A 24884-nucleotide genomic window follows, 5' to 3' on the forward strand; every position below is an offset into this window, starting at 1 on the left:
ATGAGGATGGTAACAATGATATCTGCTCAAACCCATATGGTCACTGTGAAGACCCAAGACACATTGTGGTCATGATTTATTTCAGTCCAAGGAAGCCATTTAACAAAGTTTCCTGTGATATCTTCAGGAATAGGGTAGATGAATGTGGTTGAGTGTTAAGGCACTAGGGTCGATTCACAGCTGCTGATTCACTGCTGGCTCAAAAGCTATATACAAATGCTGATTACTATCAACCAAAGGACTTTAATTATGTGCCATAAGAATGTACTTGGGATTGTCTTAGCCTGTATCTTTGTTTATGACTTTTGTGAAGATACAGAAGGCATAAGTTTATGCATCAAGTAAATCAATATATCTATTTGGGCAGTCAGAAGTTTCTCAACATTCTGGAATAAGAAACTTAATAAACTAGTTAAAACTTAATATGAAACTATGTAAATAACTTCACTTAGCTGCATACTATTATCTACATGAATACAGGATGTGGGCAACCTATCTTAATAGGAGTTCATGTAAAAAAGACATGGGGGATTTGTCCATAACAAGTAAACATGAGCCAACAGTGTATTTTAGTATCAAAAATGCTAATGTGACCTCAGACTGCATTGCTGGAAATAGATGCCCTGGTCAGGAAAGTGATCACCCCTCTGTGCTTTGCACTGTCAGACCATGTCTGTAATCTCCAAATTAAGGGGGACATAGGCACAATGGGATGTATTTAGAAGTTATGACTCAGATGGCTAAGTGTCTGGTAATTTTGTCAGACCAGAGATACTTGAGGGAAAGTTGGGGATGCTTAGCATAAATATATATGTATATAATCTGAAGGAAAGTTGAGAGGTTCCACAGGAGTATAGGTGTTGAAGGCATGTATTTAAAAAGAAGTCTGGGAGCACCTCGGTGGCTCAGTGGGTTAAGTCTCTGCCTTTGGCTCAGGTCATGATCTCAGGGTCCTGGGATGGAGGCCTGCATCGGGCTCTCTGCTCAGCGGGGAGCCTGCTTCCCCTCTCTCTCTGCCTGCCTCTCTGCCTACTTGTGATCTCTCTCTGTCAAATAAATGAATAAAATCTTAAAAAAAAGAAATCTAAATATTTGAAAGTCTCTTATAATGAAAAGAAATGGGATTTTTTGGTGCAAATTCTTCGGGTAAAGGAAGTAGTAATGAAAATGTTTTATAACATGCAAATATTGAATTGTTGAACAGGATCCTTAAAATATAGCTATGATATAATGCTTTTGTAAAGCCATCTTTGATATGCATAAATAACCATAAAAATGTTTAAACCTTTTAATGCATAATTCTTACTTCTGGAAATCTATCCTAAAAAAGTGGCCTAAATTAAGAGAAAAAGCTTAATGTATAAAAATAATGCTCATAGTGTTATATATAATATAAAAAATAAAAAAAATATAATCAACAGCAAGAACTAAGTATCACAGGGCTATTCTATAGAGTATTGCAATCATTAAAAATAATAGTTAATGAGATTGTGTGGTGATATTAAAATCATTTATGATCTAATTCAAAGTAAAAGTCTGCCTCATTTAGTGAAAACCTGTGACAATTTGAAGAGAATGATACCAAATTACATTGAATGTACTCCTCACAATAGCAATGACAACAACAGCTAGCACTTAATTAAATCTATACCTTCTCCCATATACTGTTCTAATCGCTTTCCATATAAGTAATTTAATCCTCTCCATTAAACACAGCATGACCTTTGGTGCCAGACTTCATGCATTCAAATCATGGCTTTGTCACTTACTCAGCTATATGATTTAGGACAAGTCACTTACCCTCTGTGCCTTAGTTTCTTCATCTGTAAAATGGAACTACTATATCTATGTAAAACATAGATTAAGAGGGAGTTCATAAAAAATTATATTAAGGAAATTATGGTTAGTGTTCTTTCCCCAATAGTTTCAAAGCTTTTTATAATGTGATTGATTAAATTAATAGTTAAGAGAGTTTAGAGAAACGTAGTGAGCCCACTATTATGAAAAATATTTAAGTTGAGGCTAGTCAGATTGAAAAATGTTTATTAAGAACATTTTGCAGGCCCAGCATGTACACTAGGTTCTAGGGATACGAATTAATAGAATTTTTCTAGGTTGCTTAAAACCTAGGGGGGAAGCAGAACTATAAATGGACCATTTCAATAATGGATAGGTCAAAATTTGGTGCAACATCTGCAAGATCTTAGGAGCAGGAAGAAACAGCTCCTTTGGTGAGTTCAAGTAGCTCAGCATAGTTGGAGTAGAAGTAGAGCCTATCAAGCCAAACAGTGTCCAGATCATGAACATTCCTAGAGTCTGGTTTGAGAACTTTGGGTTTATCACATGGAGGGGAGAGTTGGGAACCACGCATGCTTTTAATGATCAAAAGCTGTGTGGAGCTTATCTGCTTGCTGTGCTGTGAATAAACTGGGAAAGGGGCAAACTAGACTCAGAGAGTGAAGGTGAGAGTTTCTATACCCAGACAAGAAAACAGGACCTGAATTTAGGAAGTGGAGAAGAAGGGAGAACCAATTCTATAAGTAGAATATAAGCTGTCTTACTTTGAGTTCTCTCAAAAGCAGACTTCGGTGTAGGTAGATTTTGGGGAGGCAATTCTAAGCCCATAGAAAGGTGAGGTTGGGGAAAATGATAGAGAGAAGAGAAGCCAGTAGAGTGCATTGATAAAAGGTTCTTTCTTTCTTTCTTTCTTTCTTTCTTTCTTTCTTTCTTTCTTTCTTCCTTTTTTACTATATCTAGTCTTTATTTTTTTATTTTTAAAATTTATTTTTATTTTTTTTATAAACATATAATGTATTATTAGCCCCAGGGGTACAGGTCTGTGAATTGCCAGGTTTACACACTTCACAGCACTCACCATAACACATACGTTCCCCAATGTCCATAACCTCACCACCCTCTTCCGATCCCCCTCCCCCAGCAACCCTCAGTTTGTTTTGTGAGATTAAGAGTCTTTTTATGGTTTGTCTCCCTCCCGATCCCATCTTGCTTCATTTATTCTTTTCCTATCCTCCCAAACCCCCCATGTTGCATCTCCACTTCCTCATATCAGGGAGATCTATGATAGTTGTCTTTCTCTGATTGACTTATTTCGCTAAGCATAATATCCTATAGTTCCATCCATGTCATCGCAAATGGCAAGATTTCATTTCTTTTGATGGCTGCATAGTATTCCATTGTATATATATACCACCTCTTCTTTATCCATTCATCTGTTGATGGACATCTAGGTTCTTCCCATAGTTTGGCTATTGTGGACATTGCTGCTATAAACATTCGGGCGCACTTGCCCCTTTGGATCACTCCATTTGTATCTGTAGGGTAAATACCCAGTAGTGCAATTGCTGGGTCATAGGGTAGCTCTGTTTTCAACTTTCTGAGGAACCTCCATGCTGTTTTCCAGAGTGGTTGCATCAGTTTGCATTCCCACCAACAGTGTATGAGGGTCCCCCTTTCTCCACATCCTCGCTAGCATCTTTCATTTCCTGACTTGTTAATTTTAGCCATATAATAGGTTATTTCTACTGGCCTCTGGGCTCAGTCTTGCTGGTGGCCATCTCAGAAAGCACGTGGAACATATTTGAGTATGGTTGAGGCCCCAAGCATAAGTACTACCGCCTTAGGAGAGTACACAGTAAAAAGAGTTGTAGGAAAAAAAAACACACAAGATTTTAATGAGCAAAAAAAGAAAACTGATAGGAGTGTCCAGAGAAAGAGAGAGAGAATCAGGAAACAGTGGTATCACAAAAGCCAAAGCAGAAAAAATATAAAAAATGGGAGCCATGAGTAAAGGGCAGACTTTATTTCAAGATGTTTGGCTAAAAATGAGGGAGATGGGCCATGTCAATATGTGTGGGCTTTTTTTCCCCCCCAGGCAAACCATCAAGTGTTTGAAGTGAGTTTAATTTGATTATAGAAGGCATCCATACATTGAAAAATGATGTTGAGAAAGAACTAATAATATAAGAAAGGCTATTATTACAGAAGAGAGGGCAGAGCCCCAGAACTGGTAGAAGGGGTGAATCCAGAAGGAAAAATTTGTCTTAGACATGAGGAAAGGTCACTGATTCCCTAGGCAGGGATCTGGGTGCCCCAGTATTCAGAGGTTTGAAACCAGAGTACATGACTTGGAAATTTTTCATATTCTTTGTAATACGACATTGTCCTGCACTGTCCTTCCCTAAGACAGAATCTGTATTTCCTACTGTCAAACTGGGACTTACTTGATAAATAGAAGGCAGCAGAAATGGCGCTGTGACTCCTGAGGCTTGAGTAATGTATAGAATTGTCAAATCAATACATTGTACACCTGAAGTTAATGTAACATTGTATGTCAACTCTACTTCAATAATTAAAAAAAATGCATTACAGATTCCACTTCACTCTTTTGGAAATCTGAGAGTACATGCTGTGAAGAAACCCAGTCTAGACTCATGGAGGATGAGAGGCCACATGGGGAGAAGCAGTGCTTGCGTCAACAGCATGAAATGCCAGGCATGTGAGTTAAACCATCTTAGACCCTCCAGTCCCAACTGAGGTACCAGATGAGCATTCATGCAGTTCCCCAGTTAACAGGGGAACACCTAGGCAATCCTCAAATTCTTGAAAAATAATAAGCAGTATTGTTTGAGCTCACTAAGTTCTGAGATGATTTGTTATATAACAAGAGCTACCTGAAACAGGAAGGGAGGATAAAGTTTTAATCTAGGGCCCCTCCCCACCTTCTTTCCTTAACTTCCTTCCTTCCTTCTCTGAAAATAGTAGCAATTGCCATCTCATGAGATTTAGGGAGAGAGGGAGTCAGCTGGTGGGCTTGGGGAGATTTAATTTAGATTTAAACTGACAGGGCCTATGTGAACCAATCAGACAGCCCCTCAGGCAAAAAGGAGTTCAGGGATGTTTTGAAAGTTGTTTCCACTGCAGATGCAACATAGGCCTCCAAAGACCCTTCATCCAAATAGACAAGTTATAAGTGTGTGGAAGAGTACTGATTTGTTTAGAACACATTAACGAGGGAAAAACTCGGATATTGATGGTAAACGAGTTCTGGGTGGCGTGTTAATTTGGTAAAGTTGTGTGAATTCTAAACAGGAGAGGAGAGAGATCGTGGGCAGCCCAGGCAAAGTGGAAAGTAGGAGAGCAAGTGCTGAAAACAAGGGTGAAGAGAAGGCCCAGGTGGTGGGAACACAGTGTAGATCTTCTGTATACACTGGAGCAAGAAGGTTGAGAGTGGCACGCAGCTGACTTTAAAGGAAAGGCTCTGTAGTTTATATTCGATTTCTAGGGCAACAGAAAGCCCCTATAGTATGGCTCTCACTGGAAAGAACCTGAAATAGAAACTGGAGTCATGGCCCATTGTGTATTCTGGATAAACAAGCACTGAGGTGTGAGAGCTCAGAATATGGTAGGGGAGTAGGCCAGGCTCGAGACAGGGAGCACGAGAGCTGGAATGAGTGGTAAAAAATGGGTTTTCGGGAATAGGATCTAAAATGATTTTATGTGTTTTCCTAGGAGCTATTTTTCTGATATCAAGCTTGCAGCTCTGAAAAGTACATATATTTACTACTTAATCTGAAGTAAGTCTCACTTTTCCCCAGCTGCATAAAAATAATAAGATCTTAGAAGAGTATCAGCATAGTCTTTATGGAATTTCAAGAATCTTCAGAATTCTATCAATCCTGTTTTTTTTCTCGTATCCTTATCACATTCTGACATATGATATAACCTACCTGTTTATTACATTTATTATTCATGTGTTTGTTCCCTTCTTCCCCAGTAGAATATAACCTTCACAATAGCAGGAATTTTTATCTATTTTGTTCGCTCATATACCCTTAAGGCCTATAACAGTGCCCGAAACAAAAGAGGTATTCAGTAAGCATTTACTAAGTGAATGAATTAATGATTATATCAAATGCCCTAAGAATCTGAATAAGAACTGGGAATTTATGACTCATGTGACCAACTAAGAGGTCCTAATTGTGAAGTTTTCTTTTCCATTTTAGAGGTTGAATGTTTTGCTTTAGAAGAACGCCATATATGCCTTTGGTATGAAACAGGTGGCATTTCCACAGGTCATGGTACCAGAGAGTCCTTGTTGTTACCGGACAGAATTGGCTGAAAGTCAGAAGGCTGGTGTTCCATGTCCTGGCCCTGACACATACTTGCTATATTGAACTCTTGGCAGTTCATTCTCTGAGTCCCAGTTTCCTCTCTAGAAAATGAGGATGGTAACAATGATATCTGCTCAAACCCATATGGTCACTGTGAAGACCCAAGACCTATTGTGTCATGAAATATGGATACTATTATTTCAAATTTTAGTGCAAGTTTGCTTTAGCTCATTGCATTTTATCTCTATTCAATTTTGCTTTTTCTATGGCACTATTGCAATGATCTGTGTGCAGAGTAAGAGGATTAAAGAATGTTCTGGATTTCATTATTGATCTCTAGAGAAACACCTGATGAACTCAAAGATCATTAAAGTGAGAGAAATAATTTTTACTACACCCATTCTAAAGTGACTAATTCTGATTCTTATTCACTTATTTTAAAAGTTCATGCTATACTCTGTTCTCATGAAAAAAACTCTAGTTATAATAGAATTTAGTAACCTGAGAAATGTTTGCTGTTCATAATAGTCATTCTTGTCATCATAACCATTATTTTACTTATTTGAGGAAAATATTCTTATGTTTTTTTCCTCTGAAAAATGTAGTTTTCTAGAGATTATTGTCTCATATTTATACTATTTCATGAACACTCTTTTCACCTAACTCTTTTTTTCATGTCCAAGCCAAAATCACTATCAGAGTGCCAAACACCCCTGCTAGCCAGCCTTTTTTTTTTTTTTTTTTCCTTAATGAATGGAGTGTTTGGTCATTTTGGAGAATGAGGTTACATAGTGGCCTAATTAGTTGTATTACTTTCAGTAGTGAAAGGTTTAGGGGTGAAAATGAGGTGCACCAAAGAAAGGACAAGTGTAGCAAGAAGGAAATTTCAACTTCAAAAGATATTATAAACAATGGAAAATAAATATTATATTAAAATTATAAGAGAAAATGTGATAGAACATTTGAAAAGTCTTTTTACCCCAAGCTTGAATAGGCCTTACTTAAAACACACATACATTGGAAAGCGATCATCAGTCACATTAGTTCACTGGTAAACCTTACTTGGCATAAAGCAGGGTCCTCTAGGGGAAAGGCCAGGAAGCCAACATATTTTGAAATATATTGGGCAGAGGATTGACTAGGAAGGTATCTGCATCATGAAAACCTACCTTGAGAGGCAGGTCCACTGAAGTCACTGAATGAATGGCTGCTGGAACAGCAGTTAAAAGGGTTGATGCACATATTAAAGGAGTAAAGCAAAGGAGCCACAGAGTGGAAAGCTCCAAGACAACAACGCATATTTTCCCACTTGGTGGACAGTTTGCCGTACTGGTGATTACCACTAGATCTGGAAAGCTTGTGCAATGCTGAGCACATTTAAGTTTCTTCTCTTCAAAGCAAAATTATTAAACTAATTGTGTTCTTTGTGAATTTTTTTGAACCACATTGCAATTACTTGGATGTTTCAGTTCATGCTAGTCATAACGAACAACGGCTGATCGTAATCAGAGGTATAATGTGTTCTGATACTGAGAAAACATGTGGTTTCTGAGCCAAGTATATAAAGTAAATTACACTTCCTAGTAAACTTTTGAAAGGTAAAGGGGACAAAAGGCTGACTTTTTTGGTTAACTTTTAATTATTTCCAAAGAATTAAAGTAATGTTTTTCAAATGCACAGACTACACTTTTAACGAACCAAGTGTAGTCTTGCCTCCTTCTTGAGGCAAACTTCAGCCAAGATGTAATATGGGTCAGGTTGATTTTTTAAAAAAAAAATCTGAGGTTGATGAGCTTCCAAAACCTGAGCAGTAAATATGATTTATAAAGGTACCCACCTCTGGAGAAAAACTGAGTAACAAAATCCATGTTCTGTCAAGTATGTCAATTATTCCATAGTCCATTTCTTAAAGTAAGTCTGCATCCTATCTGATTTCATAAACACTTACAGAATATCCAAACATGTTTCTAAAGTTTATTTTGCATCACCAGTGGCTGGATCTCTTTAGAACAATATGCTGCTACCAAACCATCCTTAAGCATTTGGACATTTAGATTTTTGTGGTTTGTTTACTTTTAAATTCACTTTTGTTGTTCTGATTTTTCACACTTATTATATAAAATCATTTTAAATATGGAATGCCAGAATGGAATTAAATTATCTGACCTCCTTATACATTCAAATGTTCACAAATTCTCACATGTATATTAACATGAAAAGTCTAAAACTGCAAAGATAGTAATTATTGGCATTTACTTCTTAATATAGTTCTAATTAAAAAAAAAAAAAAAGCACCAGACTGGGAGTGGAAAGACATGAGATCTAGTTTCAGCTCTGGCCCTAAGTAGTTACAGTTCCCTGTGGAAGTCACTATAAAAAAGCAAAACCAAAACCAAAACCAAATACTTTATTGAAATATTATTGACATATTAAGAGTTGTACATACTTAATGTATACAATTTGATGAGTTTGGAGACAAGTATACCACAGTCTATGTTAAAGCATCACCACAGTCTATGCCATAAACATATATATTGCTTCCACAGGTTTCCTCCAACCCTCTTTAGTTATTATTATTATTTCAGGATAAGAACACTTAACATAAGACCTACCTTCTTTTTTAAAATACTTCTGATTTTAGTTAATTATAATAGGATACAAATTAAGATGAGTTTCCCAAAAGAGACCCTAGTATAAGGTCTGGGAGGATCCCAAATGTGAAATTTCTGTGTCCTCGGGACACAACACTCTTCCAGACCACCAGTGTGGAGGAAGTTCACTCAAGCCTCAGTGTCTGGAGTTTTTAGTAAGGCTTTATTAGATAGGCATAATTACTTGAATAAGATCTACCTTATTAGTAAATTTTCAAGTATACAATACAGTATTGTTAACTACAGGCAGTATGCTGTATAGTAAATCCTCTAGTACTTGCATAACTAAAACTTTATCCTATTGACTAATACTTTCTTATTTTCCCTCCTCCCAGCTCCTGGTATCCACCATTCTGCACGCTGCTTCTATGAGTTTGACTATTTCAGACTCCTTATATAAGTGAGATCATATAGTATTTCTCCTGTGTCTGGCTAATCTCACTTAGCAAAATGTACTCCAGGTTCTTCCATGTTGTCTCAGAAGGCAAGATTTCCTTCTTTTCTTCAGGCTCCATAATATTCAACTGGATGTATATGACACATTTTTAAAATCTAGTCATCAGTCAATGGACATTTAGATTCCCCTCAAATCCTGGTTGTTGCAAATAATGTTGTAGTCAATATGGGGGTGCAGGTACCTTTTCAAGATCCTGATTCCAATTATTTTGAATATTAACCAGACATGGGATGCTGGATCATATGGTGGTTCTATTTTTAATTTTCTGAGGAACCTCTAGACTTTTTCCATAGTGACTGCACCAATTTTCATTCCCACCAACAGTGCACAAACGTTTCCTTTTTTCCACATTCTCGCCAACACTTATCTTTTGTGTTTTTGATAACAGTCATAGGAGAGCCATTTTTAACATTACTTGTGTGTGTGTGATTGTTTTTTCACTAATGATAACAGGGAGTTAAATTAGATTCACTTATGTTCAGCCAACAAATAATCACTGAACATGTATTATGTTTAAGGCCCGGTGTTAAATGTTGGACAATGCACAGGATTGCAAGTGGGAACCAAAACCAGTCTTTGCCCTCTAAATATCTCCACTAATATATTAACTTCTCCCTCTTAGCTGTATTCCATTTAGGGTTTCCAACTATCCAGACATTACTCAAGCTGTTTAAAGCCATATTTACCAACTTCGTGAAAAAACTTATTTTTCTTTCCTATGTATTTCTCTCTGAATGGCTACCTATTTTCCAATGATCCAGTGTAAAAATTCTGGACTATGTTTGACTCCTCCTACATCTCCATTTGACATTTCCAAACTTCCACCAACCCTTAATGACTCATCTAAATTTATCTTGGATGCACTTTTCTTTTATTCCAGTTCTCTCTAATCTAGCCTGGGATCTCATCTCTTAAGCACCAGATTACTATTTTTGCTTTCCTTTAGATTCCCCAGATTTCAGGCACTTTTTTCTCCAATCCCATCTCTATGTAATTTCCACACCTACAGAGGTTCTCAATGCCCTCTACTTAGGTCCAAGTTCCTTTGTCTGGCTTCTCAGGTCTGCCATTACCCTTTGTCCTCTATCTTCCCTATGTCAGTCTTGTTTGCTTACCAACACACTCACTTCTCAAATCTATGCCCTTGCTTATGTGGCTTCCCAGATTGGAGCAGCATTACTTCTTTTCTTATTAAAAATTAAGTCATCTTTCAAGACTCAGTTCAAGCGTCGAGTCAATTCCTCCTTCTTTTAATTCCTATTAAATTTATAGTCTATGTTATACTGATTAGCACTTTTTTTAATATTTCAAGTTCTAATCTAAATTTAATTAGTTAACATATAGCATAACGTTAGTTTCAGGGGCAGAATTGAATTATTCATCACTTATATATAACACCTAGAGCTCATCAAATCGTTCTCCTTAATGCCTACCACACATTTAGCCCATTCCTTGCCCACTTCCCCTTCAGCAACCCTTAGTTTGTTTGCTATAGTTAAGAGGCTCTTATGGTTTGCCCACTTCCCTCTTTTTTTTTTTTTTTAATTTCACTTATGTTCATCTGTTTTGTTTCTTAAATTCCATATATGAGTGAAATCATATGGTATTTGTTTTTCTCTGACTTATTTCACTTAACATAATATACTCTAGATCTCTCCATTGTTGCAAATGGCAAGATTTCATTCTTTTTCATTCTTTTGATGGCTGAGTAATATTCTATTGTGTGTTTGTGTGTGCATGTGTGTGTACATATACACCCCCCCCATCTTCTTTATCCATTCATCAGTCAATGAACAAATGGGGAGGAGCATAGGAAGAGAGGTGGGGAGGAGCAAATCCCTAGCAGAGAGAATCCTTAGCAGGTTCCAGGCCTGTCGCAGAGCCCAACTCAGAGTTCCACATGGGGCTTGATCCCACAGCCCTGAGCCGGAATCAATAGTTGACTGCTTTAACTGACTGAGCTACCCAGGTGACCAACTAAGTTTCAGTTTATTACATACAGCTTATACTTGGTCCACTCACATTAGTCTCTGAGAGGCAGAGCTCCCTAAATTGCAGGCATACGTGTTTAACCTTAAATGGGGTCAGGCGGGGTAGTAAGTGAGAGTATAGATTGGTAGGACAAAGAATACAGAACTCATTTGCTATTATTAGATTATTAGGATCATCTAAAATATTTGTAAAGAGACAGTGAAACACCTCCACAAAATCTAGTTTGTACAGGATATAATATGTTTACACAGAAAATGTGAGAACTCAAATTTTTACTATTGATCATTTTGGGGGGGATTATGATCAAATTAAGTCTAAAAGATAGAGTGAAAAGTCAAAAAATCCATATTTTTTCATTTGTGCAATATAGTAGAGTGATGGATTATTGTTGTCCTAGGAGGCATAGATCCCTTTTTATTTATTCTTTTAGTTGCAAGAATAGTTTAGTTTAAGTTATTAAACTGAAGCAAATTTTAACAAATTCTTGTTCCTTTTTTTCCTAATAAAAAAGGTCACTAAAATTATGTTAAATATAAAGTAAAAGAGCTTTAATATTAATTTTGTGTAACTTTCAACAAGTCAAATATTTTTTAAAAATCATGCCTGAAGTGAAGTGAATCATTACTAATGGGCTTGTAAGTGTATAAAAGAAATTCAGTAAGGTTCATTATAAACAGTAAACCAAACTCAGTAGGTCAGTAAATCACCAAAAATATAAGCCCAATAATATCTTATGGAAGTGATATTAACCCTTTCAAGATAGCATCTCATTTGCCTCCCAATTCTTCCAGCTGACATTCAACTACTCTGGAGTGAGAACAATTAAAGAACTCTTGCCAGAATAACAATTGCAGAGCAATGACTATTTTGGACAAGGACCTTCTTGAGGTCAACAGGGGCTTCAACAGAAATCACTAACCACTTCCTTGAGTACTGCCAAGGAATTTTCCTTTTTTTTTTTTTTAACGCTGTCAGTTTCCATTACCAAATGATTAGACTGCATTTTCTACCATGCATGATTCATTCTGTTGAAGTCTCATTCATAAAACAAACTGTAACCAAATAATATTTTCCATTACCTTGTAAAAAAACTAAATGACAACACAACAAAATCAACTGGCTTACCATTTTCCTTCTTCATTTTCATATTGTTGAACAGTATATCCAAACATGTCCTCCACTGGGCCGCTGAAAGTCATTGAATTTTTCACATCCACATTGAATGATACGCAGAAGCCTAGAACCACTTTAAGAGGGAAAACAAAGTCCAGTTACACAGAGTTAACTAAGATTCCATCATGTTTTGAATTCTGGAAGGCATGCCTAAAAATTGTGCTCTTGTTATAAAAAGCAGTAATACTCAAAAAATGAGAACTGCAAGAAAGATTTATGGTATTAATTATATTATTGACTGCAAATGACAACTGAAGAATACAAATACTAATATTCAAACAAAACCCTATAGAAATTTAGTAGCTGTACAATTCCCAGAGCTAATGACTTCAGAATCTGAGAGAGAGAGACCTGGCAGAAACTCGTGCTTGGATATGCCTAATGTGGTTACAGATAGCTTTCCAATAATGAGCCCTACAGTGAATCATGGCCACTAATGCAATGTAAACAACTTCATTTTTCTGTTTTGACTATGAAGGATGCAAGAATCACCATTTAAATCCTCAGGAGGGGAGGCTTTCTCCTTACTGCTTCCAAAGGGAATGGAAGCAGATTGCCTTCACCCAGAAATGGCTTCTGAAGCAGGCCTGAGATTTGTTCGACTTCTCTTTCCATCAAGCAGTGGACAGAAAGCTTATCCTAGTACGCTAGAACCTCCATATAGTGTTGGTGGTAATACACTCACAGGCTGCTGTCCATGATATATCTAGATCAAATGACGTATCTAAAGACTCTACTCAGTGCTTGACACACACTAGATATTCAATGAGGGTTAATTCTCTTCAATTTCCTTAAAGTTCAGGTAATGAAAACCCTTTACAAGAGAGACTCTCTCCTAAAAGGGTTCTGGATGGTGCCAAATTCTGTCAAATGAATGGTGCCAAATTCCAAGGTTGATACTAGTTTTTGAAGTAGAGTTGTGAAGTTACAAAGCATTCCTCTCCTAGATGCAACTAAAAATTCGTCCCAAAGAGCACTCCCTTATAAAATCACATGCATCATAAGGTACATTCAGAGGTAATTGAATTCACCGTTCTTTATTAAAACCATGATACAGCTATCCGCATCCTGAAAAATTATCTTTCCTTACTCATTATAAACTCTTCCATAAATATAGTTTAAATCCAGACTCAAGTTCATTCTATGCTCTAAGTCATAACCTTCAATTTTAACATTGGGTTTTTTGCTGCACAGAATTATACCTAATCTAGAGAAAATTTTGTTCTTTAAAAAAAAATTTATGTATACCTATTCATGAAAAAAGATACTTATGTATACCTATTTATAAAGTCTTCCTTGATCTTTCCAACTGGAAATAATCTTTCTAACTACTAAATCCTCCTCTTTCATTTTTTGAATATCTCTCATAGAGATAATAATAATACTAATAATTTATTTATTTATTTGACAGACAGAGATCACAAGTAGGCAGAGAGGCAGGTAGAGAGAGAGAGGGAAACGAACTTTCTGCTCAGCAGAAAGCCAGATGTGGGGCTTGATCCCACTCACCCACTGAGCCACCCAGGCGCCCCTCATAGAAATAATTATTAAATATTATTTTATTTACATTGTAATTATCTGTGTGATTTCTCCTTCCCTCCTCCAGTTTGGAAAATTCTTAAAAGCGGGGACTTTCTTCTCTTTCTTATACTTTCTCAAAATCTAGCACCTTGTACACAGATGGGCAATAACATATTTGTAGAATAAACACTGAAGGAGAAAGTGTACCAGTTGAAGTTAGAGGTAAACTGACAACTATTTCATTTTAGTTAAGAAAGACTTAATGGAGATGGGAATTTTCAAGTTAGATTTTTAAAGGGAAGGAGAGATTCAACTTGGCAGTAAGAAGAAAATATATCCCAATAATTTGGGAGGGTCTTTACAAGTGATAAGACATAGAATGGGGCAAATATGGCTGGAAAATCATAGAGAGACTTGCCTGGCTCGTGTGGAAGATGTAGAAAAAGAACGGATGGGTAGCGTAGGCCCATTTATGTACATTTCCTGCTCTTACTTCAAGTGTGATGGAGAACAGCTGGTTACCATCTTCTGCATAATTTCCTTTTACATATTTGAAGACAGCTTTAAACACTGTTCACTCTACTCCAAACTAAATAGTACGTGCTCCTACCCTTCTCTCACAGCTTTATTTTTTTGAAAACTTGTAACAGATTATTTTTTGATACGAGAGATACACAAGGTAGTAGGTCTACAACAGGATTTCTCAACTTTAGTGTTATTAATATTTTGAGTCAGAAAATTATTTGTTATGAAAGTCTATACTGTGTGTTATAGCAGCATCTGTGGTCCCTGCCCACATAATGCCAGTAGTACTCCCTAAGTTATGAAGATCAAAAATGTCTCCAGACACAGACAAATTCCCCTGGGACCAAAACTGCCAAGCTGAATATGACTATTCTATAGAGAAGGACCAGAATAGCACCACCAATGATTTTGTTGAAGAAGATGATGGGAAAACAACAGGCATGCAGACCAGCAGCATCTGCATCATCCAGAGCTTGCGAGGGATCCAGAATCTCAGGTTCCACTCAAATCTCCTGAATCTGTGTCTCCATCCCAACAAGATCCCCAGGGAATTCGATTCCTGTTACGGTTTGAGAGGTGTAAGCCTGTAATATGGTAACCCTCTTTCATAATGTTGATGTAGGTAACATAATTTACCCTAGATTAAAAGTACTCACCATCTTTTAGACCAAAGGGGAAAGGAGTTATTATTAATCAGGTTCAAGTTCACTGCTCTTGAAGTATTTTTCTAGCACTTTATTGTGTTTAGTATATGTTCTCCCAAAAGACATTCATGATACTCCTCATTATAAGACCAAGACATTTTGGTTTCCTTTTTAGGCTTGTTTATTCCACATGTTGTGTTGAATGTTCAAGGGAGGGGGAGGGGTGTGCTGCACTTTTTTTTTTTTTTTTCCATTTCCTGACTTCAGAATTCTACGGGCAATTTGCCCAAAGTGATTGTAAATCAGTCTCTTTCATGTTTGCTAAGGCACCAAGGAGACTGAAGCACAGGAGATGACATAAAAAAAATAGTTTACATCTTGTTCTTTTGATTTAAAGGAGTGCACAAACAGTAAAGGCAGCTTCTTGAAACTCTGAGTTTGATGCTCATTTTGTTATACCAAGTTGTCTTGGAACTTTATGTACCAGAGGTACAGCAAAAATCGCACTTATTCTCTGTCAAAGTCAAAAAACAAAAAGAAAAACAAAGCTGAGGTGGCTTAAGGGGCCATACAGGGTGAAAATGATGGGAAATAAAACATAGACAATAGGCAGACGTCAAAATTAAGCTCTAATTTCACACGTACCAGCAGAAGAGGAATTTTTTTCCTTAAGGATAACAACACATTACTATTTGTTATGCTTCACATGCTCCTTCTCATATAATTTGCCCACAACCCTACAATTAGTGTTGTTATCACTGCTGTGCAAATGAACAGAAGGAGGCTCAGGACAGTAGAGAAGTTTGCCCATAGTTCCCCAGGATTCCCAAACATTCACATGAATTTAATTTTTACATCTTATCCCTAAAACTGAAAAGGGTTAGTAGAAGGCAACATTACTCTTAGTCCAAATAATTATGACTTCTGAGAAGCAAAACTGGGAAGAGGCCTTCTACAGTGGCCATGGCTAAGAAAATGGGGCTGAGGGGGATCACTGGAGTGAGGAGAGAAGTCATACTTGCAGAGATCTAAATAAAGCATCATGAGAGTTTCAGGCAAAACATTCATGTTCAGGTAGAAAAGAAATGGAAAGGCTTGCTCTCTTTCAAATATGATTATATGGGCTCAAAACTGAGGAGGAAGATGAGATTGTTGGTGTTGAAGGGTATCTCTTGTGAAAGAGATCATTGTGCACAGTTTCTTTGTCCCAGTATGGAAGTGGAGGTGTAAGACAACTAAATGAGAGAAAGAGAAAAAGAGAGGTAGAAGTACCTACAATTGTATGGTATTTTCTGCATATAAATATTTTGCCATGGGGCATCTGGGAAGCTCAGTCAGTTAAGCAGCTGACTCTTGATTTTGGCTTAGGTCGTGATCTCAGGGGCCTGGGGTCGAGCCACACTGCGGCTGGTGGGCTCTGTGCTCAGCTGGCAATCTGCTTCCAGATTTTTCTCTCTCCCTCTCCTTCTGCCCCTCCCCCTGCTTTCTTTTGCTCTCTCTCTCTCTCAAATAAATAAATAAATCACAAAAAAATCCTTTTGCCACTTACAAACATTTTCATATAAAAAGGATATTGAACTAGACAATGAACTGGTTGGTGGTTGGGCAGAACAGCAGCCACTATTCTCTTCTTGTATGTTAGGAAACTGGACCTTAGAAGGGTTAAGTGATTGGTCTAATGTCAGCTGTGTTAGTGGCAGAGAAGGAATTAAACACTGGGCTTCTCAGGTCAAATCATAGACTTTCTGTGACAAGAGTGCCATTGAAGTTGTGAGATTAATAATAATAAAAATAATAACAATAACGCAGGTCAACAGAACCTCAAAAGACCCATGAGAGCTCTTAATCATCTTGTAACTTGAGTAGTTGAGGGTAGGACTGGCAGGAAAAGTTGAATGAAGGGGGAAAAGTCTGAGCTTCTCCCGAGGGCACTGACTCTGGTCAAAGAAGGCCTTCCTCCTCCACACATCCTCTGAGTTCCAAGAAAAGTCACTGCAGCCTGTTTGATATTTTGCTTTTTAATGAAGAAAGTCTGTGTTTCACAGGGTGGTCCAGAAATTCTGATCTAGCACTATCCAGATTGAAGTATTTAATAGCCAATGGAATTCTGAATATTTAAAAGCCCAAGTAAAAAGGGTATCAAATGAATGGTGGCTAGGGATTGATATTAAAATGCTATTGTTTCCTTTTACCAACTTCCTACACATTTATCCAATCTGGACATAGGAGAAATCATGGAATTAATATTATATTTATTATTTTTAAAGAGTGAAATGGCACAATATTAAGATAGGAAATAATAACTGTTTTATTATAGCTAATGGTTTTTATTTTTATTTATTTATTTTTAAAGATTTTATGTATTTATTTGAGTGAGAGAGAGTGAGAAAGAGAGTGTGTGTGAGCAGGGAGGGTCAGAGGGGGAGGGAGAAAGAATCTGAAGCACACTCTGCACTTAGTAAGGAGGCCGACACAGGGCTCAATGGAAGCCTCCGTCCTACAACACTGAGATCAAAACCAAAACCAAGAGTCAGATGCTCAACTGACTGAGCCACCCAGGCACCCCTTTAGTTAATGGTTTTTAGAGCAAATTCCTTCATTGTATAGAAATATGGTAATCTTTAGAGATATATGAACCTAGGCTTACAGAGCCCTTTCACTTATATTATTATTTATGTAATTATTCACATTTATTCAACTACTACACAAATATTCATCAAGGTTTTACTTGGGGTCGAATATATGCTAGGTCCTGGAGATATAGTCATAATAAGATGGCACTTCTACTTTTAAGATCTTATAGCCTAGCTGGGAAAAAATACAGTAAGTGATTTAACTTCCATTAGTCTCAGCTTATCACATTTAAAATGAGGTTACAAATGCTTTATAGGCATTGGTTGCTGTGACAAATACAACTTATACATGTAGCAATAAAGAATATTCAATAAATGAGTAAATTGTGTTCATAAGTAGAATTCAAAGAATCTGTTTACCATATGGCAGTTGAATTTTCTTTTGGAAGAGGATCCCCTGCTCCCATCCTGATGAGCATTTATATCTTGAAAAATGATACAGATGTGTTGTATCAGTGTGGCAGGATAGTGGGTTCATTGACTCACTTCCATAGAAAGTTTCCCGTTTCTAAACCTGGCTGCAATGACATGTGTAAAGAAAATCTAAGATGAGGGAATCAGCCTTCCAGGTGAAACAACTGGCCAAGGAAGAGGAGTGCAGGGGTTTCTGTCCTTCCGGTTAGACCTCTTGGATTCTCATCTCAGTTCCTCAAAATGTGGTGAATATTTATGATACCACCCAGGTTCTCAGCCAATAGCAAGTTAAGGATTTTCTTACTTCACTGACAATCTACTCTCCTCTAACCTATTTCAAAGATTATAAATCTATTCGAGGGATAGGATAAGCCTGAAGTGACATAAGGCATATGAATTGAGTGACAGTCTTGAGCCATCTGAGAATCAGAGAAAGTACCTAGGCAGTACAACCTCTGTAATGCAGAGCTGCAGAGTCCCCATAGCATCCCCTACCCCTGCAGTGTGAATGCCGCTACATCCTGGGCACCTTTTATATCTCTTGCTGTGCCAAAGCTTATTGGTGGAAAGAGTTCATCTATCCCTACTCAGATGGATATAAACTCCTCAAATTATATATGCTCACTATAACTAATGATGTGACACATTAGGTATTTTATATCACTTCAAATTTACTTTTCCTTTTTCTTAAATTCAAATAAAATATATTCAACTTTGAGACAGTTCAAGGGGTAGGAAGAAAAACATTTTAATGATAAGAGTTGAGGATGGAAACTGAAAGCCCCTTTCCTCACTTGCAATGTATAATGAAACATCTTTATAATATCAGTGTTATAAATCTGAAATTTTAATTAGTTCGGTTATTCTTGGTGGCTAAGTGAGTTGGATCTCAATTTTGGTATACATGATTACCCTAAAAGATAAGATCTGAGAGGCGTTTGTGTGGCTCAGTTGATCGAGGGCCCAACTCTCGGTTTTGGTTCACGTCATGATCTCAGGGTCGTGGGACTGAGCCCCACATCAGGCTCTGAGCTCAGTGGGGAGCCTGCTTCTCTCCCTCTTCTTCTCCTTCTGCCCCTCCCCCTGCTTGTGTCTGCCTTCTCTTTCTCTCTCTCTAAAATAAATAAAGATATTTTTAGACAAGATTAAGTTTGATAAATAGTGTAACTGGATCTATCCACAAATATAGTACGACATAATTCTACTTGATTTGAAATCTGAAGTGATTATTTTTACAGCATTGTAATCTTGAGAAGGATGAGACAAAGAACTCCAGTGGTAAAGACAACAGAAAATAAAAATAGAATAAAAGAAACATCAGAGCCTTGAGCCTTGATGTAGCATCAACACAAGTGTTTGGAAATGGTATCATAGTCTCAAATATAGGAATCTATATCTTCAGAAAAAGATACCATATCCAACTTTCTGTCTCCAGGCAATTGAAACTTCCCTATACAATTATGTAAGAGGAAAGTCTGGCTCAATGAATCCCACCATTAAGGGTTCTTTCATCAGAAATGATGTAATATGTCAGCATGATATCTACCTCTATCAGCAAGTCCAGAAAAGCCAATCCAAATAAACACCTCGATGTTCAAACATTTTCCAAGCTTCATCATGGGAGGCTGCTTTTTAACTTTAGCTTGCTGTAGTGAGTGAATTGTTTTGACTTTAGTGCTAACGTCCTGTAGGCTTCCAGTTAATACAAATGGTATTTGAACTTCAAAGTGAGTGTGTGTTTATGTGTGTATCTGTATATGGCTGATGGGAAGGAGGCAAGGAGGCCTAATTCTTGGCACATAGTAGGTGTTTAATACAAGTTTGTTAAGTGAAACAGGATGGAATAAACAGAGAAATGAAGATTTCTCATATAAAGGTCATTCTGGCTGTAAGAACTTGTACCCTTTTGTAAATGCTGCCCAGAATATTAAGCTCCAATGGAGTGTTTCCCAAACATCCTTTGTTAAAAATCCCCCTTTTAAATTTTTCTACATAAGTTTGTTCTCCCACAGTGTTTATTTTCCTTTGTAGTATCTACAGACATCTGCTCTTTTCCCATATCCTCCCACCACAAATAAGTGCCTACTCTGCCAGCTCTTCTCAGACTGTCCTTTCTCTTGAAATTCTTAAACAGTCTCAGTTTCCCAACGCCTCCACCCTATCACCATCATCTTCTGGCTCTGGGGTTTACAGGATAAAAAAGCTGCAGAACCTCAGGGGTCCCTGGACCCCACTGTGGGAAACACGACTCGTGTGTTTTTGCAAGCAATGTGAGCACAGAACTCTGTTCTCCAGCTGCCCTGGCATCCTGGGAGCTGAACTCATTTATTTCTGTGACTACACAGCACGGGGCGCTGCATGGGGAAAGGCGTCTTACACTTCAGAACAGAGCAGGTTGCATCCTATTCAAGTATTCAGACAGAAATGTGAGATACAAAGTGTTTGGAGATGTAAAAGTATGAATGAAGGTTGTCTTTTTGTTAATGAAACTTTTCAGTAAATTTTATTGATTTACATTTAATATCTTCTCAGTGAGACAGTAAAACATTGTCAGTTTTAGGTTATTTTTGTTAGCATGCGTAACAGGTACTTTTGAGGGACAGGAAGGCAAAAGGTAGTTCACACTGTAAAATAAATGATTCTAGGCACTAACAGGTTGTATTACTGATTCTCCTACAGATTCGATAGCGCAATTTTTCTGGAAGGCTTGGGTATTGGCTTTTGAAGTCCATGCACATGTTCACTATTTCAGATACTTCTATTGTTTCACTGCAGAGAGTGAATTATATCTTTTTGTTTGTTTGTTTGAATAACTCAAATAGAAACTAGGAAATTTAAAATAATTTGTATCACTGCGTATACTACCTCTTTGCTTTCCTTATGCAGGAAACTACCTCTTGTGCACATTAGCAAAAATGATGGGACTGGCAATGTGTTACTGGCTCATATATATCATGGAGAAGAAATTATAAGTAAAGTAATATAAATCACTGAAAAAAAATCTGCAAATAAAGGTAGAACTTTTTATTCAGGTTTTTCTTCTCAGGCATTGATGGACACAATGCATGATACCTAGGTAAGATGTGACTCTGAGATTGAAACAAAAGCATCTCAAAAACATGCAAGTTATCCAATGTACGAATGGTATAAAAAAGAACCAAAAGTGGGGCACCCGCGTGGTGCAGTCAGTTAAGCATATGACTCTTGGTTTTGGCTCAGGTTGTGATCTCAGGTCTTGAGATGGAGCCCCACATGGGACTTTGTGGGCAGTCTGCTTAAGACTCTTTCTCCCTCTCCTTCTGCCTCTCCCTCTCTCTAAAATAAATAAATAAATCTTAAAAAAAAAAAAAAAAAAAGAACCAAAGCCATTCTCTCTTAATTGTACAATTTGTAGTTAGGAACTCAAATTGTTTAAGTGAAAACATACTCATGTGTAACACAAAATAGAAACGAATGGAAAAATTCCAACATGTGAAAAAATCAATTGAATTAAATTGTGATTATTTATACTGGAAAATAATTACTGGCACTTTGAATCAACTAGAGTATTTTTTTAAGGATTGAGTATGCCTGGACTTTTAAAAATGTCTTGATTTTTTCCCAAGGTTTTAACCTTGGGAAACACATAAAATTATTTGCCACGGGGCACAAAGGGGCATTAGCCTTAACTTGCCTTAGCATTTCATATTTTTTATTTTCCATACTGCTCAGAATCAGGAGGCAAAGTATACAGATTTATAACATTATTTTTTTGGTGGAATAAGGTTATCTAAATACTTTCTGGTTTAACACATAAGTGGTCAATCATTAACATTAATAAATTAAGGGCTTCATGAAACTAACTAAAAAAATAAAATACTATGCAAACCTCGACAGTTTATCAGAAACCAAAAACAAGGTCTATAAGAAAACAATTGCTCATTCTAGAGTTACCCAGTAGTTTTAATTGGCAATTTCAAATTGCATGGATGTAGAGATGTCTTATTGATTCTCAAATACCACATAATAGGCTGATTTTTCTAGATGTCCCTAATAACATACCAGCACTTAGACGAAAATGATTCTTCACAATATTTCTTTCACTTCCTAGCTAATTACTATAGCTAGTTTTCATTTTATCATTCACTACCTAATATTCTCTTCATTCAAAAGTCTTTTGGTACCTCTGCCCAATTTAAAACTTGTTCAGTTTATCAAGAGAAAATAATGGAAGTCAAATACATATAACTTGTGGTTCGTCTGAAAAAAAAAATTGGAAAATAAACCAGAAAGTATTTTAAAGGACATGGGTTTGTTTACAAGAGATGAAGAAAAATCTCAGTAGCTTGGAATGTTGAAATATTTCAGAAGGCAAGGGTCAATAGAATGCTTATTTTCTTTTCAGAAGAAAGAGATAACTTAATGATGCTTTCTTTTCTGTTTTAAGATAGTTCCAATTTTTTTTTCTTAGCTATAACTGTTGTTGCTAAGACCATGATGATCTTTCAGCAAATAGAACATTTGTTGAGAAGTAACATCCTTGGATTCAAACTTTATTCCTATCTAGCCGCATCATCTTTTACATTCTTTCCATTTGTCTCCTAGAGTATCTGGTAATTGAAATAAATCCAGATGTTATATCAAAATCCCCAAGAACTGGCAGCCAATATTTTCCTTAAATGGAAGCATACTGGTACTCACAATCGTAATTCTAGCGACCAAGTAGTTGTTATATACGAAGAAATTCGAGTAGAGGTTACCTGTGGACTGGGGGCAAGAGAAGGAAGAGAATAGGATCCAAAAGGAAATAAAAATGTTGTTTTTTATATGTTTTTAGAGGAAAATGCTCACTTCCCATCCTCATGGAAGGGAGCTCTGTGAGCTGTAACACTCCCTGTCTGTATCTATGCCTGTCTCCTTTCACACTTGAATGACTGATGAGTTTGGAAAGAGAAGCTGTAGGGGCATCCCAGTCTTCTCCTACTTGTTTTCTCTTAGAAGTGAGCCTACCTACAGAAAAACAAAAATGAAAACAAAATAATGCTGTGTTCTATTTCCTCAATATCAGACTCTGAGTTGGAGGTAGAGGGTAAATCTGCTTTGTGGGAATTTCATTTCATCAGCGATGCTCCATTCTGATTCCTGGTTGTTTCCCAATCAGTTTTAGCCTTAATGACGAAGAGGATTGCTCATTATTGGACTTTATTAAAAAATCATAATAGTGTTTTACTTCTCATGAAAAATAAACAATTATGGGACAATGTTTAGATTTTGCAAATCTGGGCACATTTAGGTTTATGTTATAATTATTTTTCTTATGTTTATGTTATAATTTTCTTATGTTTATGTTATAATTAATTTTCTTATGTTTATTGTTATTCCTTTAATTTTCTCACTAGTCTAAAGTACTTCATGAGAAAAAAGAACTAAACATTTTCTGTATTATTATCATTATGTTTGAAGATGTGTTGACATATCTTTTCTAATTCTTTTTAATTTTATTAATTTAAAAAATTTTATATCTCTTAATCAGAATTAGAACAAATACAAGACTATTCTTGTTTTTAGGAGCTGTAAGGAGGCACACAAAATAAAATAATTTGAATGTATCATCTTTAGTTATTTATTAATTATCTTTACCCATTTCCTATTTTCTACAGTTCCTTCACAAGGGGTAGATTTCAGAGGCAGGCAAGGTGAAAAAGGGCATGTGGAGACCTGACCATGGTTTGCTTGACTGCTTCTGAGCAATATGGGAAATAAAAAATACGAAAGGTTAAGGCAAGTTAAAGGTAATACCACTTTGTGGCCCATGGCAAAATAAAATGTAGGTAGACTTCACCTGTTTGAGGGTTTGTTACACTAGCTGCATCTTACACTCTGGTGGACATTGCTAGGGGCAAAAAAATCAGGATTTTAGAAATGAGGTTAATACTAAGTTCCCAATTTGCTGGCCTGAAAAGGAACTGACATGCTAGAATTTTCATTATTTCCTTTCCAGTACTTGTCCACAGTCTAGTTTATTGGACTGTACTACTTACATGGCTATGTCTCCCTCTTTGGAGAACTGCAGATGATCCAAATCACAGAACTTAGAGTTACATCAAGAAAGAGACCCGTGTGCTACTCCGGGAACTCATAATTCCTTACTCTGGGAGATGTTTAACTAAAATAAATGGAAGCAAGTCAAGTAACACCTACTGATTTTCTACTGGCCATCCTTATTTCACAAACACTAGGCTCTCAGGGAATATGTAAGAGAAACAGGTCATCACTCAATTTAGAACTGCCCAGCATGCCAGAGGTGTACTGAACATTACTTCTGAGAATGTAAACATATAAAGATGGAAGGGAACATGCCAAGGAGTGGTACACTTATCAGCAAGGTTAAACAGGGTAGAGCAGAATTATAGCAAATGAATAAGCATGTGTATTTGACAATTTTCCTTAAGTATTGCAACTTTAGAAAGCTTGCTGACTTCATTGTTTCTCACCATTCCATGTATTCTTGTAACTCTCTAATCTTATATTATTATTTGGACCTTTAAAGGAGCAGAAATTGGTGCAACCAAATCAACAGCAACAATGAAGACCATACCCGTTGACATCAACAGAATCGAGGACCACATTTCCTCAGAAGGGAGCCCATGATATCTTACAGAATGTTACATCAGAATTTTAAGACCTTAGAGTTAAAGAAAATTTGTATCTTATAAAAATGCAAAGATAATTAAATGGCTTTAGATTGGATGTACTTTTTTTAA

At 36.7% G+C, this 24884-nt stretch overlaps 1 protein-coding gene across 2 annotated transcripts in view; it reads right to left on the reverse strand.

Moving 5' to 3' along the window:
- ITGA1 (integrin subunit alpha 1) overlaps positions 1–24884 on the reverse strand; it is a 177742-nt gene that overhangs the window by 109731 nt on the left and 43127 nt on the right. For both annotated transcript variants that reach the window (XR_014309618.1, XM_082723222.1), the window contains exon 2: positions 12357–12477. Coding sequence is in view for 1 of the 2 variants with exons in the window: in XM_082723222.1 (XP_082579348.1) it covers positions 12357–12477 (121 nt within the window). In the remaining variant the exon portion in view is untranslated. The remainder of the gene's footprint in view (positions 1–12356; positions 12478–24884) is intronic.

The sequence above is a fragment of the Mustela nivalis genome (assembly GCF_964662115.1).
Source record: "Mustela nivalis genome assembly, chromosome: 3".
NCBI classification, from domain to species: domain Eukaryota; kingdom Metazoa; phylum Chordata; class Mammalia; order Carnivora; family Mustelidae; genus Mustela; species Mustela nivalis.